The sequence below is a fragment of the Sciurus carolinensis genome, chromosome 10 (genome assembly GCF_902686445.1).
Source record: "Sciurus carolinensis chromosome 10, mSciCar1.2, whole genome shotgun sequence".
Classification (NCBI taxonomy): Eukaryota; Metazoa; Chordata; class Mammalia; order Rodentia; family Sciuridae; genus Sciurus; species Sciurus carolinensis.
Window position 1 is genome coordinate 72,838,529 of NC_062222.1, and position 16,701 is coordinate 72,855,229.

Genomic DNA, 16,701 nt, shown 5'->3' on the forward strand with positions numbered 1-16,701 from the left:
CACAGAGGGGAAATTTGACAGAGTCTCCAAATCCAAGGGGTAGTCAACACTTCACACTTGTATGAAGGTTTCTTTCCTCAGTTTCAGATCTCTAAGCCAATAATAATAAGTAATAATAACATGTTATTATTTAGTGGATTTCTAAGACTCCACTAAATACTATTTACCTAAGATGATAAAGAATTGTTGAAGAGTTGATCTCTTTCTAGGTGTAGTTTAGCCAAAGCTCACTTGGTCAGGTTTTTCAAGCCAAAGTAAGATACCTGAGAAATAGTTTCCTGGGCAGAGAACACAGGGTTAATCCAATTTTGGTAAGCTCAAGTGACAAGCAAGTGTTTTAAACCAAATGAGAGGGAAAGTGATGAATGCTCAACCGGAGATTCAGAAGAAGTAGCGCCATCTGGATGGGACCTGGAAGAGGGAAACGACCCTGTACCCTCCAACCTGGAGCAGGACATTTTCCCTAAGGGAGCGCAGTTCCAGATGCTCAGCACTCCTCCCCGGGCGCTCCCTACTAGCCTTCTAGGCGCTTGGGTCTTAGCCATCTGTGCACCCTTCAGATGAGTGAGTGTGGGTGATTTCGTAAGTGGACGTGACCGCCACCGAGGGGAAAGCCTGCAAGGAAATGGGAGTGACCGGGGGAGGCAGGGCGGGGAGAAGAGGGAGCAGTGGGAGGGATGCAGGGGAGGAGTGGGAGGGATGTAGGGCGCAGTGGGAGGGGTGAGGGCGTGAGACTGTGGAGAAAAGAAGAAAAGGGTGCGGTGGCCAGGCAGGAGGAAGTGAGCGCGCTCTCTGTTATTGCTGCGCAGCCGCTTGCGGGTGGGGCGGCCAGGTGAGCCCGAGATGCTGCTGCGCTCCAAGCCGGGGCTGCTCCTGCTGCTCCTGGGGCCGCTCGGTCCTCTCTCCCAGGGCGCCCTGGCGGGACCCCGGCAGGCCAAGGACATCGTGGAGCTGGACTTCTACACTGAGCGGCCACTGCACCTGGTGAGTCCCGCGTTCCTGTCCTTCACCATCGACGCCAACCTGGCCACCGACCCGCGGTTCCTCACCTTCCTGGGGTAAGCGCCAGCCTCCTGGTCCTGTCCCCTTTCCTGGCCTCCGGACACAGGCTGCAGTCGGGCCAGCCACTCTTTTCTCTTCTGCGGTGAAACAACTTTACATTTGGTCTTGGGAACACCCTCCCCCACGACACACATACACCCTCTCCAGCCAGCTGCAGACAGCTTTCGCCTTTTTACTTCCTTCATACATTCAGCACGTGTTGGCCTAATGCCAACTAAACTCAAGTATTATGGAAAAATTTGGAAAAGAAACTACCCACCTGCCTTAGCACCCCGCTAGAAGGAGGGGACAGAGACAAGTGCCCCTGGAGGGCTGTTTGAATTTGCTGTGTAGTATAGAAAAAATAAGCTTGTGATGCAGGCTGTGGTCCTTTAAACTCTGTTAGGAAGATTCTGTTTTTTAAAAATAAATAATATAAAAAGTCAGACGTAAAAGACCTCAAAGGAGAAGAATATGTGTTACTTATTTCTTTTAAAAATCTAAATGTTAGCTAAGTGAGACCTAGGAGACTACTGCAGTGACTCAGAGCCCTAATAGATGTCTCTCCAAAATGAAGCTGCAAAATGTGGTGCTGCTTTAACAGCTTTAAATGGTTTATTTCCTCCTCACCTGTGGAAATGCACCTGTTGCAGGTTTATTGCTTTTGCCCCAATCTGATCTGATGAACAGCTGCAAGGACAGTCCTAGGTCATCTAGGCCATGGGAGTGCCCAGAGATGACCACATCTTCACCAGTGTATCATCTCACCATTGTCAAAGGCCTAGACCTGCCCTTCCTGAGCCCACACTGTCAGGTCATTGCTAATTTCACAGGTGGCCTAGTTAGTGGTTAAGAGATTGGCAGGCAGGACACCTTGTCTTGATTCCCAACTGTGTGAAACAGGGTGACTTGGCTTTTACAGGCAGCTTGGCCACTCCAAGCCTTTGCTTCTTTATCTGTAGAACAGACTTTCTAGAGCCTGCCTCATGGAATTATTATGAAAATTTGATAATGTGATAAGTAATTGGCACAATGTTTGACTTGGAGTGTTTAAGTTACTTGTCTCTTCCCGGGAAATGGTGTTTGCTTAGCCATTCAGCAATTTTCTGTGTTTCTTTGATCATAGTTAACCTCTCTTTTCTCCTCTCTGGGGAGGAGGGGCCCTGCTTTTTGCCCTTCGCCTTAAGGAAAGAAAGTTGACACCTGGCTGCAGCTGGATGGAGGCTGGGAAGAATACTCTGGATACATGCTGAACACAGGCCTCTGGATCCGTGGATCTCGGGTCTGGGGGCAGGGGGCAGTGAAAACATGATGAAATAGATGTCCATTTACTTAAATGTGAGGAGCGAAGTCCTCTTCTGACACAGCTAGCAGGTGCCACACCACCTCTCCAGGGAAGGGCAGTTGGGGATCCCCCCCCCCCCCCGGAGAAACAGGTACAAAAGAAAAAACTTACAGTATGACTTTTAGGGTCAAGGTTCAAACACCCTGCAGTCAAGTTCGCCCCAATGAACTAGCATCTCCATCCCAAACACATAGAACTTCCAGGTTACAATTCAGTAAGAGTGATACCTTTACTCTTTTAACACATCTCTTGACTTCCCATAGCACGCTTTCTTCCCTCTTACCCCACTCCCATTTTGTTGGAGACTGGAGGATAATGAAAACCCAAGAGACAACCTGATTTGGTGTTTTTATATTTTGTTGTACATTTTAATCTTGAGGTGTGTGTGTGTGCGCATGGGTGGGTGGGTGGGTACATTTATAAAACAATGCCTCTCCATACAGGCTTCTTTCCAGGTTGCTCATCTGTATTCACTGTTCTCAGCTGAGGAGAAGAAGCAGGAGGTCCTTTTCCTGAGCTAAGTCTTCACTGTAGATTAGGGCGTGAAGGTCCATCTCCCCAGGGTAGCTAGCACAGGGCCTGGGGTAGCCCAGCCATCTCAGAAGATGGTACTAAGCTTATTGTTTGTTTATAGTAGAGGAGGCTGAGAGGGTTGTTGTTTTATCCCAGTTCCTTAAAAGTGAAGATGCGTGGGCAAGAATGTCAAGAGTTGAGCAGCTGAAAGCTGAGTAAGAAAGGCGAGGACAATACAGAGAGCTGACACTGCCTGAGCCCTTGCCCTTCCCCAGGCCCTGTGCTAGGTTCCTTCTTGGTCCTAATGCATTTGGTCTTTGCTGTAGCATTATGATATGAGTACTATTATCATTCCCATTTTAAGAGTGAAGAATTTCTGATTCGAGGAGATTAAATAACTTGGCCATGGTCAGCCAGATAGCAAATGAAAGCAGAGTTTGAAACCAGACTTTGATCAAAAAGACAACAGTACACAAAAAGAAAGCAAAGCAATTTTTATTTTTTAAACAAAATGAGGCAGAGCATGTTAGAAAAAGATTGTCCAGAAACAAACTGAGAGACCGATATAATGAAAAGAAGGACTGACACACAGGTAAGGGAATCAGTACCGAAACCTATAAGGTCCTTGAAAGGAGGTCTAAGTAAATTTAGTCAGAGGGCATAGTTCTGGTTTCCCACAATGGCAGACAGGTTCATCTGTGTTTTAAGTACACAAAACTTAAATGCTAATGATAGAACAATTTAGAATTGAAAAAGAGTAGCTGTAATTTTTCTTCCCAGAGAAAATTAAAACAAACAAAAATATTTCCTCAGCCCATCTTGGCACAGAACACCAAAGAGGACCTGGCCCTTGAAATAGCATGTAAAATAGAAATCTAATGCAAGCCTCGTGTTGCAAGGCACTTATGTAATTTTAAATTTTCTAGTAGTCATATTTTAAAAAGGGAAAATAGGGCTAGGATATAGCTCAGTTGCAAAGCGCCTGCCTTGCATATGCAATACCCTGGGTTTGATCCCCAGTTCCAAAAAAGAAAAGACAAAAAAAACATAAAATGAAATGGGTGAAATTAATTTTAATAAGCATGTTATCAATTTGATTATTTTTAACATTAGAACATGTAATTGCTATAAAACTACTAATGAGTTATTTGACATTTCTTTTCTCAAACTACATCTCCAAAATCTGTTTTATATGTTTATAGCAGTTACCAATTCAGACTCCTAACACATGTAAAGTGGCTACGTATTAGAGGGTGCTTACATTTCAGTCAAGACACATACAGGAGCATATAAGACATTCCCTCATATAGATAAAATGGCACAAAACTGAGTACTGTACTTTAAAAAAATCATAAGTATTACAAAGCAAAATGCTATTGAACAGCAATAACATTAATAATGCAGTTGTGTTTGCTTGTCACAGTAATCTGCTTATTTTTCTTCAGCAAAGTTCATCTTTTTTTGCCAGTTCAATAAATATTCATTAGTAATAACTTTCAACAGTTAGATTCCTGTGGGGCACTGTAGTGCATTCCTGTAATCCCGGTGGCTCAGGAGGTTGAGGCAGGAGGATTGAGAGTTCAAAGCCAGCCTCAGCAAAAGCGAGGCGCCAAGCAACTCAGCGAGACCCTGTCTCTAAACAAAATATTGGACTGGGGTCGTGGCTCAGCAGTAGAGCACTTGCCTCGCAGGTGTGAGGCACTGGGTTTGATTGTCAGCATTGCATATAAATAAATAAATAAAAAGTTCATTGACCACTGAAAAAATATTTTTTAAAATGTATTTTAAAAAAAGGACTGGGAATGTGGCTCAATGGTTAAGCAACCCCAGGTTCAATTCCCTGTACCAAAAAAATAAATAAATAAAAATAAACAGATTCCTGCATCTTCATTAACAAAGTTGCACATTTTTATAACTGACGTTGGAAAGAGCCACAGATCCTCCATGTGCCAATTGCTGGCAGAAATGACCACGGCAAAGAGAGCACTAAGAACAATGACCGTTCTGATCCCTGAGAAGCATTGTCCCCCTGAGTAAACTCTTAGTGTTCCCCTCCCTCCTGAACCTTTCCACCGTGCTCCTTTGTGTGGTGATCCCACTGTATCCTCAGAATACTCCCCTTGCCCAGCTAAAAACGTGGCACTTCCTGAAGACACGCTCTTCCTCTGTAGCCCTTTAGAATTCAGGCTGCGCATTCTCCCACACTCCAGTCCTTTTCCTGTTCCCCCACACATTTTCTAGATAATAGCCCACTAGTTTGAATGCAGACTACTGTAGTTCAAATCTCTTGACTTATTACCTTGGACAAGTTAACTTCGTTTCCTTTTGTTCAGGTTCCATGTCTGTAAAATGAGGATAATAATGACACCCACATCATTGGGTTGTTTGGAGACTAAGTGAAAAAAAAAAAATCTATGCAACATGCTTAAAACACTCAGCTTGGACTAAGCTGACGCATATTAGAGATGATTGTTATGACACTGGTGTGAGGTTCACTCTCTTCGCTTCTGGTTCTCATCCAATGCTCCTCGTCATTGCACTCTGCTGCAAGACTTCTCCTTATTGATGAAAGACTGGCACTGATCTCCCTGTTTCCACCATCAAGTTCCATCATCATCCTGGATGCCTTTGAGTCCATCTGAATAAACTACTCCCTCAATTTCTTCACCCCACACATTATCTGATAATCTTCATTCAGTGTGGTAAGCAGCTTGCACCAGCTCATAAAATGAGTTCATTTCTTCTCAACTCTGCATTCAGTGACATCATACTGCTGTCTTGAAATGGGCTGTGATGGGAATTTTTACATCACCATGATATGAACACCATGATGGAAATTGCAAACCCTGAAAATCAGGGCACTTTGTTGAGAGCTGGCTTGTCAGCACACATGACTTCACACCATTTCAGCTAGTGAATGCCGTGACCTTGATGCCCTTCATCACTAGTGACCTTCCAACATCCAAAAACTTAAATTCAAACCCCTCACTTTGGAACTACAACTCCATATCCTCTCAGCTCCTTTATTTCATGGTAAAAGTAAGTTCCCATCACATTTTTTTTTTTTTTTTGGAAGTGCCTCCACTGAACAATTTCCTCTTCTTTCCACTTCTTCCATACCTGATTTGGGCTTTTTTTTTCCACTTTTTTTTTTTTTTTTTTTTTTTTGTACCAGGGATGGAACCCAGGGGACCTTGAGTACTGAATCACATCCCCAGCCCTTTGTTGTTTTTTTTTTTATTTTTATTTTAGGGTAGGTTCTCACTAAGTTGCTTAGGGCTTCACTAAGTTACTAAGACTGGCTTTGAATTTGTGATCCTCCTGCTTCAGCCTCCCAAGTCTTTGGGATTGCAGTTGTGCACCTGGCGTAGGCCTTCTTGATTTATCACCCAAACCCCTCTTGTGATAGTAACCCCAAACCCTGTGCCATTATTCTTCCTGCTAAAACTCAAAAATCTGACTTATTCCAACCAAATTTTCTCCCTTTGGAATCTACAGTGTAACCCTCAAATATGGAAATGGAAAAATATTACTTAATGTTTGGTGCATATTAATAAACCACCTCTGCTTTTTGTGTCAAAGATATACAACTTGTATTTGCACAAAAGCTAAAATAAAAACAACCGCAGACTCCTGGGTTTTCCCTCTAACAAACTGCTCTGGAATCGAAATAGCTGCAGCTGCTTTTATATATTCTTTTGTTATTTCTATGTCATTGTGGTAGTGGCTATTTTTCCCTTTCCTTTTTTCCCTGCATATGATTGAAATACTGTACCTTTGATCAATTCTGTTTTTATGGCAAAGTTCTGCAGCTGTATTAAATCTTTTTTTTTTTTTTTGTCTTTTGTCAGAAGGCACCAATATTGTATTCTCAAAACGTGGAAGTATTCCGTGCAAAGGAGACAAAAAGGTCCTTAATATCAAAACTTTGAAAAGTATTTTCCTTTACGCAATAGCCATAGCATTGGGTTTTAATTTAATTTTGTTCAGAAAATAATCTTTGTTTAGCCTCCACTTCCCCTTTCATCAGACTGGCCTCCCTTGTTCATTTACTTAACACATATTTATTAAGTACCAGCTGTGTGCCAGGCATTCGTCTAGGTACTAGGGAGAGTCTGATAAACCAGACAGACAAGGTTCCTTGCTCTCAGGGAGCTTGCATCAGGAGTGAGGCTGGACTAGATAGGAAACCAAGGAAACACATGAGGCTGACTTGAGAGAGTGGCGAATGCTGTGAAGAAAATAAGGCAGGGTGATGTGTTGGATAGCGCCCCTGGGTGATATAGTCCCAACCTTTGTGCACCAGCCCTGGCACTTAGGTATCTCACCCAGGCCATCTTTCAATGCCTTGGCTCCTTTCCCAGGTGCTAGTTTTTCCTGCCACTTCCCAAAGAGGAAGTGCCAAATCTCGATTGCTTACAGGTATTAGCTACATGAATCTAAATGAGTTTCCTCTATCATCAAATGATCACAATGCCAAGAACTAGAGTCAATGCTTGGCTAAAGGCAGTGATGTTGTCAGGCTTGAGCGACTCTGTCAGAGGAGGTTCCTCACATGGGTTTTGGAACCATGTCTTGGGACCTGTGCACTAGGGGTTACCAGTCACTGATCTTTATACTGAGGACTCATCAATCTATATCCCAAGCCTAGATAATGTTTTTTGAATTCCAGACACTTGGCCAAAGGCTAGATGGAAATAGGGGTTTTGGTATCTCAAATTCTACAAACTAAGCTCCCTCCCTGTTTTTCCTTCATCCTTATCTCCAATCTATTACCAGTTCTTTATCTCAACAAATGATATTGCCATCTTCCAAGGTGCTTCCAAAGAGAAACCCTTGCCTCCTCCTCAACATCAAATTAATAACCAAACCTATAATTTCTATGTATAAATATGTCCATCTCTCTCCATCCCTGAGGCAAGTTACCAGTTAAAAGTCAGAAAATAGGTCCCTCAACAGAAAAGAAAGCAAAAACATTTGACAGAGTCATCTTGGAAAAAAAATAATTATACTTTCTCCCTTGTCTTCATAACAGTTCTCCAAAGCTTCGTACTTTAGCCAGAGGTTTGTCTCCTGCATACTTGAGATTTGGTGGCACCAAGACAGACTTTCTAACTTTTGATCCCAAGAAGGAACCAACCTTTGAAGAGAGAAGTTACTGGCAATCTCAAGTCAACCAGGGTGAAACTTTTTAAAGATTCTATATTTTAATTAACTTGTGTCTGTCATAAGAATCCTGGGAGAAAAGTGTTATTGCTTGCATGTAATAATTAACAAGAGGTTGAGGACCCCAGCTAACCTGTGGATGCACAAAAATGACAGGATCAAGCTGTGGGCAGGTTTTCTCATCTGATCTTTTCATGACTACAGAACCTTACAGACAAGGTATGCTAAGCATAACTGAGAATAAGTTGTGCTGCAAATAGGACAGTGGTTGTAGCCAAAGGACAGGGCTGCTTAGAGGGAGCACATGGGCAGAAAGGTGACAAACTGAAGAGAGTATTTCCAGCTGAATATATCCACACAGCAATAGATTTATTTAAATTTAGCACGTTTATTCTGGAAATAGAATGTGGAAGGAAGCTCTAACAAGGGACATAGAGATATCCTCTGCTTCTACAAATGGGTTTCAAGACTTGATTTACTGGGCAATGGTTCTCAGTCATTATTGGCTGTTTATATCACTTGCTGTGAGTCTGAATATATGGATATCTGGGTTACAGCCTTAGAGTCCGAGTTTAGCAAGCTGGTTAGGTGATTCTGTTATTACAAGTGTGTGGCTTCACCCGAGAAACCTGCCCTATGGAGCCTTGAGGATTGTCCTGGGTCTTTCAGAAGTGTTACCAGAGGTCAAATGAAAGTTAAATTACTATCTGAGCAATTGATAAATATATCATATACATCAGTGAATTATAATAATGTGTATCTGATACCTATATTAATGAGCAATATGTAATTATTCCATGTATTACATATTTTCCTTCTGTTTATTTTCTTCAGCTGGCAAACAGAACATTTAATCAGATATTGGGCCACAATTGACTGAGTGGTAATTAGAAAAAAGAGAAGAAAGGCAGAGGTTTCTCTTTGAATAACAGTTATAGAATCGTTTGTTTGGACTTGGCCCTGTCCAGCAGTCATATGCCTTCAAAAGCTCTAGACCTTTTTAGACAGGAAACTGTCCTTTAGTCACCAGTTGTTTTTTGTTTTTTTTTTTTTAAATCTTGTGGGGAGGGGGTGTCACTGGGATTATCCCAGTTCCTCTGAAACATCCTTTGTGAGCACAGGGATAGAGGAACCCTGGTGGCCAGCCAGTCACAATGTGCAGATTTCCAGAAAGGAAGTGGTTGACCAGTCAACCGCCCTGGCAGCAAGCACCCAGAGGCCCTGCTGCCTTGTGATAAAGAAACACAGGTCCCCCAACAGCACAGCAACAAGGTTTTCCAAGTATATGTGTTGTGGTCCCAGAAGCTTGGATGGTATCAAATGTAGAGGAGCAGGGAAAAGTCAATAATCCTGGCCTATCTTCATTATAGCAAGAGGAAATCACCACGAAGCAGGCAGAGTCCATGTATTATAAATGTCTACTATGTATTTTAAAGTGAACTGAACTGAGTTTCCTTTGTTATGGTTCCCTGGTAATTTCAAACTTCTCAGCTATCTTCTGAATTGTTAAATTATTTGAAGCCATATCCAGTGTTCTGTGTCCAGAGTATGTCCAGTGTTTCTTAGGAAACCGGTTCTTTGGAGGTTTTCTTGTGGTGGTTGGTAAACTGGCAAATTTGGCACCTGTAACAGACCATATCTTTCTCTGATTTCTTACCTAATAACCTGAAACTTAATTATGCTGCTGTAGTCATGTAATGGCTAACTAAACGTGTACAGGATTTCGACCTTACTACAAAAAAAACACGTTCTCTAATTCTCGCTTCTGCTCACAGATATTTGCAAATCTGGTTTACTCCTTTCTGATGTGAAGAAAAGGCTACAGTTGGAATGGCCTTTCCAGGAGCAGTTGCTACTCCGAGAACAATATCAGAAAAAGTTCAAGAGCAGCACCTACTCAAGTAAGAAACACAAGGCTTCCAGCAGGTGTTCCAATCATAATAGTATTTGGTTAGGTTTAATTGGGTTTGAGTCTAGTAAGCGCTACAGCAGTTGTGTAAAGCTATACAGTATTTAAATACTATCAAGAGTTCATGGGTGGGGCTGGGGCTGGGAGTGTAGCTCAGTGGTAGCGCACACATTAAATATGCATAAGGTCCCAAGTTTAATAACCAGCACTAGAAAGAAAAAGGAAGAGTTCATGGGAAATCTTGAACCTGAAACTTTATTTCTAGCTTTTTCCTTTTCATCTAAATTTGCCTCCTAGCCACAGAGTGAGGTTTAGAAATCAACAGTTCATGAACTAATAATGAATGACTTTTACCACTCTCAAGAACTAGGGAGACGAGGAAGACATGAATATATTCCTTATGTAAAATGTGGAAATCATGCACAACTTTTTCATCTCTTTCCCCTCCCAGAAGTAACCCCTACAGGTTGACAATCCTTAATCTGAAAAATCCAGACTTCAAACTCCTCCAAAATCCAAAATTTTTGAATGTCAATCAGACTAAGGATGCTCAGCTGATAAAGTTCATGCAAATATTCCAAAATCCAGAAAATTCTAAAATTTGAAACACTCTGGGTCCCAAGTATTTCAGATAAGGGAGATCCATTCCATGCTAGGAGTTGATATATATCATTAGGCAGGCAATACCGACTTGTACCAACAGTCTCACCCACCAAGCTACTTTCTCTTCCCTCTGTGGCTTTACAAACACATGACTAACTCAGCTAAGCAGGAATTTATTTCCATTCACTGAACACTTTTTTAGTCTTCAAAAGAGGATGACATTACCACATAGGACTTTAAAGTAAATGAAACAAGCTGTCTTTATTTAACTATGCAATATATTTTTATCTGAAAGTTGATGTTTTCTGCAGTCACTCTGGATCTCAAGTAAGATAATCATCTGCTCAGATACTCTAAACCTGTCTTCTTTTGGCTTTTAAAAAAGTAAATTCCCATGACTTTATTTGGTTAGTCAACATTTTTAAAAATCATAGTCATATCTCATTTTATGGTGCTTTGCTTTATCATCCTCCAAAAATATTAACTTTTTTTTAACAAAATGAAAGTTTGTGACAATCCTGCATCAAGAAGATCTATTGGCAACATTTTTTCAATAGCACATGCTGATTTAATGTCTCTGTGTCACATTTTGGTAATCTTGAAATATTTTAAACTTGTATTATTTTCGTTATGGTGATCTGTGATCAGTGATCTTTGATGTTAGTATTTTAATTGTTTCAGGGTGCCACAAACCATACCCATTTAAGACAGCAAAATTAATTGATAAATGTTGTGTATGCCTTGTCTGCTCTGCTGACCTGCTGTTCCCCCATCGCTCTCCCTCTGCTCAGGCTTCCCTTGTCCCTGAAACACAACTATCTTAAAATTAGGCCAATTAATAACTTTATAATGTCCTCTAAATGTTCAAGTGAAAATAAAAGCCACACATCTCTTTAAATCAAGAGCCGGAAATGATCAAGCTTTGTGAGAAAGGTCGAAAGCTGAGGTAGGCCGAAAACAGCCAAATTCTGAGTGCAAAGGAAAAATTATGGAAGGAAATTGAAAGTTCTATTCCAGTGCACACACAAATGATAAGAAAGCAAAACACTTTTATTGCTGATATGGAGAAATGGATATTTACCAGTGTGGATAGATCAAACCAGCCATAACACTCCCTTGAGCCAAAGCCTAATCTAGCCTGAACTCTCTAGTTCTGTGAAGGTTGAGAGGACTGAGGAAGCTGCAGACAAAAAATTTGAATCCAGCAGAAATTAATACATAAGGTTTAAGGAAAGAAGCATCTTCATAGCATAAAAGTGCAAAATGATCAGTAAATGCTGATGTAGAAGCTGCGGTAAATTATCCCCAGTATCTGCCTAAGATCATCAAGGAAGGTTTTCAATGTGCCCTATACCTGAAGAAGAGAGGAAAAGTCAATGCCTGGCTTAAAAACTTTGAAGGATAGCCTGACTCTCTTGTTGGGGGTAATGCAAAAAATGACTTTAAGGTGAAGTGTACGTGGTGGCACACACCTGTAATCCCAGAAATTTGGGAGGTTGAAGCAGGAGGATTGGAAGTTCAAGGCCAGCCTCAGCAACTTAGTGAGACCCTGTCTCAAAAATAAAAAAAATAAATAAAAGGGGTAGGGATGTAGTTCAGTGGTTGAGTGCTCCTGGGTTTAATCCCTTATAACACTCACACACACATACACACACACACACACACACACACACACGCAGCAGGGTTAAAGAAAATTGACTACAGTCCTGAAAGAGGGGCTTCCCTGGATAAAATGCTATTAAACAACATTGTATGCTACAGATAAATTTTTTATGGAAGGAAGTCAGTTGATATGGCAAACTTCATTGTTTAAGAAATTGTCACAACCACCCCAGTCTTCCGCAACCACCACCCTGATCGGTTAGCAGCCATCAAAATCAATGCAAACTCTCCACCAGCAAAAATGACTTGCTAAAGACTCAGATGATCATTGCCACTTTTAACAATAAAGCATTTTAATTAAAGTATGTATATTTTAATGCTATTATACACTTAATAGACTATAATATAGCATAAATATAACTTTTATTTGTACTGGGAGACCAAAAATGTGTGTAACTCACTTTATTGTGATTTTGCTTTATTGCAGTAGTCTAAAACCAATTGCCCAATATCTTCAAGTCATGCCTATACCTTACTTAAAATATATTTTTTACATTTGTCTGATTTACTGTGTACTACCTAGATTTCAATGTATCAGTGTGTGTGTGTGTGTGTATATATATATATATATATATATCATAAAATAGCTTGTGTGCTAATAGCTAATGTAGTTCTCTAAACTCTTTTTTGTGTTCTTCAGAGGAGGGGAAACTACTCTGACATTTTAATAAGCATGATTTATTGTCAAATTAAATTTGGCCCAAGGCAGGACCTTCTCAGGTATCATTAAAGGAATGACAAAGTACCAGAGATCTACAGTAGTAAAGTCTCATTGTTTTGTTTTTAGGGGGAGTACTAGGGATTCAACCTAGAGGCACTTTACACTGAGCTACATCCCAAGTCCTTTTTATTTTTTAAGACTGAAACTTGCAATCCTCCTGGTAAGGTCTTCTTTGTAATAAATCATGACATAGACCTGCTAGGAGAATATTCCATGGTATTAAGTAATTTGCATTCCTAATTTGGGAGGAGGTTGTATTACCAGTTTATCTTCATTTGCTAAAAAAGCTTCCCTAACTCACATGATCCTGTTCTTGCCAAGGTGTTGGGTATCCAACCTCTTTACCTGCCTCTGGTACTTACTTAGACCTTCATAGTTCCTACAGCTGGGGAATATCCTTCCTTTGCTAACTATGTAACTAGGTTAGCATAACTCCAGCCATCTTGTTGAGAAATAGTTGAACTCTGTTTTGAAATTCTCAATTTTAACCTCTATGTCATGGAAACATAGATAGACATCTGCCATGTTTAATGCCACCTTAATGACAAATATTTCAGAAGCCAATAGGTGTTTCTATACATTGTTCTGGACCCAAGGGTTGGGAACAGCTAAACAGCTTGGGGGACAAGGTGCAATGGAAGGGATAGTGCAAGTCTGTTGTGGCAAAGGTGTGTTAATTGCTTGGTTAGTGGCCTGCACCCTAAGACAGATGTCTTAGAAGATATGGGTAAGTTTTCTAGCACAGATGCTCTCAGATGGTGTGTTCTATTTAAGTAGATGTGAAAAACGTTCATGAGAATATAGACTTATAATATAAACCTGTTTGGGCAGGAAAAAGGAACAGCATTACAGATGTAATTCTGGTGTGACTAAAGAAAGGAGGACTCCCTTTTACACTCATCATACTGCTGATCTAATGTGCTGCTTCCCTTTTTCTCCACCTCTCTTTCTCATTACTCTAGTCCTCCACCCAACACCCCTTCCCAGGCTGGATATTAGATGCCTTTATGTGAACTTATGTGATACATTGCAAGGGAAAGAGTCAGTTTCATTTTTTCTAAAATGTGTCCTCCATATTATCTTCATCCCAGGGATCTTTCCACTTTCCTATATAGTAAGAAATAAGGGTTTAGAAAATAATTGGTAATAGGATAATTAGTTGTGAGTTTTCTTACTGTAATTTCTATTTTGGGGAGGAAGTGAACCCGGTGGGTTTTTTTTTTTTTTTTTTTATTTAAAGACTGAATTTGAACCCAGAAATATAGACTTTATTCTAAAATATGTTACCATTCGTTATATTATAGGGGATGCATAATAGAACTTCAAACCACATAAATTCCAGGTGCATTTAGAAGAATGAAGAAATAGTGGGAGGGTAGAGCAGGAGTTGAATAAATTCTCTAAAATGCAAGTATTTCAAACTTTTTGAAAATGCCATAATCTTTGTATGGAGTCTAGGCAGTAGTGTACTTTACATCTGTAAGAGTGTTTTATGATTTACTAACAATTTCACGTGTGGTTTCAACTGTGGTTTTATGGGGCAGTTATGAGATGGTGCTTGTCCTAGGACTAGATCCACAGCAAGAGGTCCTGTAGGATAAAGATATTGCCCCAATCATACTATAGTCTGTAGGTGGGAGAGCTGGAATTCCCATAAAATGTACCTGAGAAAACTTATTAAGAAGAAAGCTTTATTTTGACTGAGGGTTTCAGTTCCTGATTGGGTGGACGTATTGCTTTCAGGTCTCTGGTGGGGGTGCCCATGGCAATGGCAGGGTATTCATTCATGGTAGAGCAAAATTGTTACCTCGTGGCCAGCAAGTAAAAGAGAAAGAGGAAGAAACTGGAATCCCACAATTCCCTTCAAGATATAATGTTAAAGTGTTAGATGTGTTTGAAGCTGCCGAATTTGGCAGGTCAGATCCAATAACCAAGAAAGACACTCTCTTTATGCAAGATAGCATTTATTTTAGCAATATCATGAAAACAAAAGCAGAGGTGAAAGGTAAGAAAGAAAGAGAAGAAAACACATTAAAATATCAGGGAAACACTAACACCTGAAGTCATGTAGCTGTGGAACCCTAGAGCAGTTTTACATAGTCCCAATTGGGAAGTCCCAGGGTGACTTCCATGGGTGAAATTCAAAGTCTTATTCCAGGTGGGGCTCTTCAAATACAAGTTAGAATTTAAAAAGCTCCTTGTTAACAACCTGCATGATCTAGTGATCCCCTCAAGGAGTCTTCATCCCCACAAGGACTGGTCAGATCCCAGAAGGGAGGGCGTGTTTACCTTGAGATAAGCGAATGTCTGAGTTCCTGTGAGTCAGTCAAACCATCAAGACCTCTGCATTCTGTAGATGTGCTATCAAGGGTTTGCAGAGGTCATTGTAGGTACCTGAGCAGGGAAGATCTCTTAATATTTTCCTTAACCCTTTACAAGAGAATGCACCCAATGACCTAAAGATCTCCCTCTAGGACCCACTTCCTAATAGCACCACACCCTGGGGAACAAGTCTTTCACAAAGGAACCTTTGGGATACATTTAAATTCAAATGATAGCGCTAATCCAGGGCGCTTTATACAACACGATTTTGCGGGATGTAAGCCCACAATATAAGTGTAAGTAAGACATTTGAGTCACCCCCTCTAAAATCGACTCTAATGTTAGCATTGCCACCAAAAATCTATGTGACATTGGGCAAAGAATTTACCCTTGTTTGGATCATGATTTCCTTGAAGAAAAATGAGAATGAAGGTTTGGTGTAGGTTTAGTAATTCCAAATTCCATGTTGTCTTAAACTGCGACTTAAGATCTAGTAGAACACTGGGCTATAGGACACCAGAGTGTCTCAAACCCTAGTGTCTGGCACCCCAGTTCTGTGGAAGTGGGTGACACAGCATCACAACACCTGTTATAAATGTGATCTGGATTGCCTCCCAAAGGCTCAGGCATGATCCCCAGCTGGTGGTGCTGAGAGGTGATTCATGCTTCAAAATGTGAGGCCTAATTGAAGTTGGGGGTCGCTAAGGTGGGCCTTTGAAGGGTGCATTTGTCCCTGGTCTCTCCTCCCCCTCTCCTCTCTCCCTGTCCTCACTGGGTGCTATAAGCTGAACACCTTTGCTCTGCCACACCTACCACAATGTTCTGCTTCACTAAGGATTGAAAGCCCTGAATCTGAGCCAAAATAAGCATTTCCTCCTTTAGAATGTTTTTCTCAAGTGTTCATCACAGTGATAGAAAGGTGACACAGCTTGCAGATTTGTTCCTGCTCAGCGGCCTTTATCAGCAGTATTAAATCTAGGATTTCACTGCTGTGATTATCCAAGTAATTCAGTCCAAAGACTCAGAAACAAAACAAACACAATGCTACTTTTAAGGAGAAAGGGTATAAATTTGCCAGATGGGATAGAGATTTTTTATTTTTTCACTAGGGAGTTCAAAAGTGAATTACTGTATAACAAATGACTCTGAAGTATACATGAAAATCTCAAAGACTTATGCATATCAAAATAATTGTTGCCATTCTCAAAAGCTGTTTTATAAACTGGCTAATGGATAAAAAAAATGCAGAGTACAGAAAATCACAAACTTTGTGGCATTTGCTGTCTCTAATTTTTTAATAGCATACCTAAGCCACAGAGAATACCTCCCCCCGCCCCCACCCCAGTACTGGGAATTAAACTCAGGACCTTGCACCTGTTAGGCAAGTGTTCTACCATTGAACTACATACTCGGTCCCCG

General features: G+C 40.8%; 1 protein-coding gene across 2 annotated transcripts in view; it reads left to right on the forward strand.

The window, feature by feature from the left end:
* Positions 1-740: 740 nt before the first annotated feature.
* The window catches only part of Hpse (heparanase), a 30,970-nt gene continuing 15,009 nt past the window's right edge, over positions 741-16,701 (forward strand). For both annotated transcript variants that reach the window (XM_047567526.1, XM_047567527.1), the window contains exons 1-3: positions 741-1,058; positions 7,935-8,080; positions 9,841-9,966. In XM_047567526.1, coding sequence (XP_047423482.1) covers positions 844-1,058; positions 7,935-8,080; positions 9,841-9,966 — 487 coding nt within the window. In that variant the 5' untranslated portion in view covers positions 741-843. The remainder of the gene's footprint in view (positions 1,059-7,934; positions 8,081-9,840; positions 9,967-16,701) is intronic.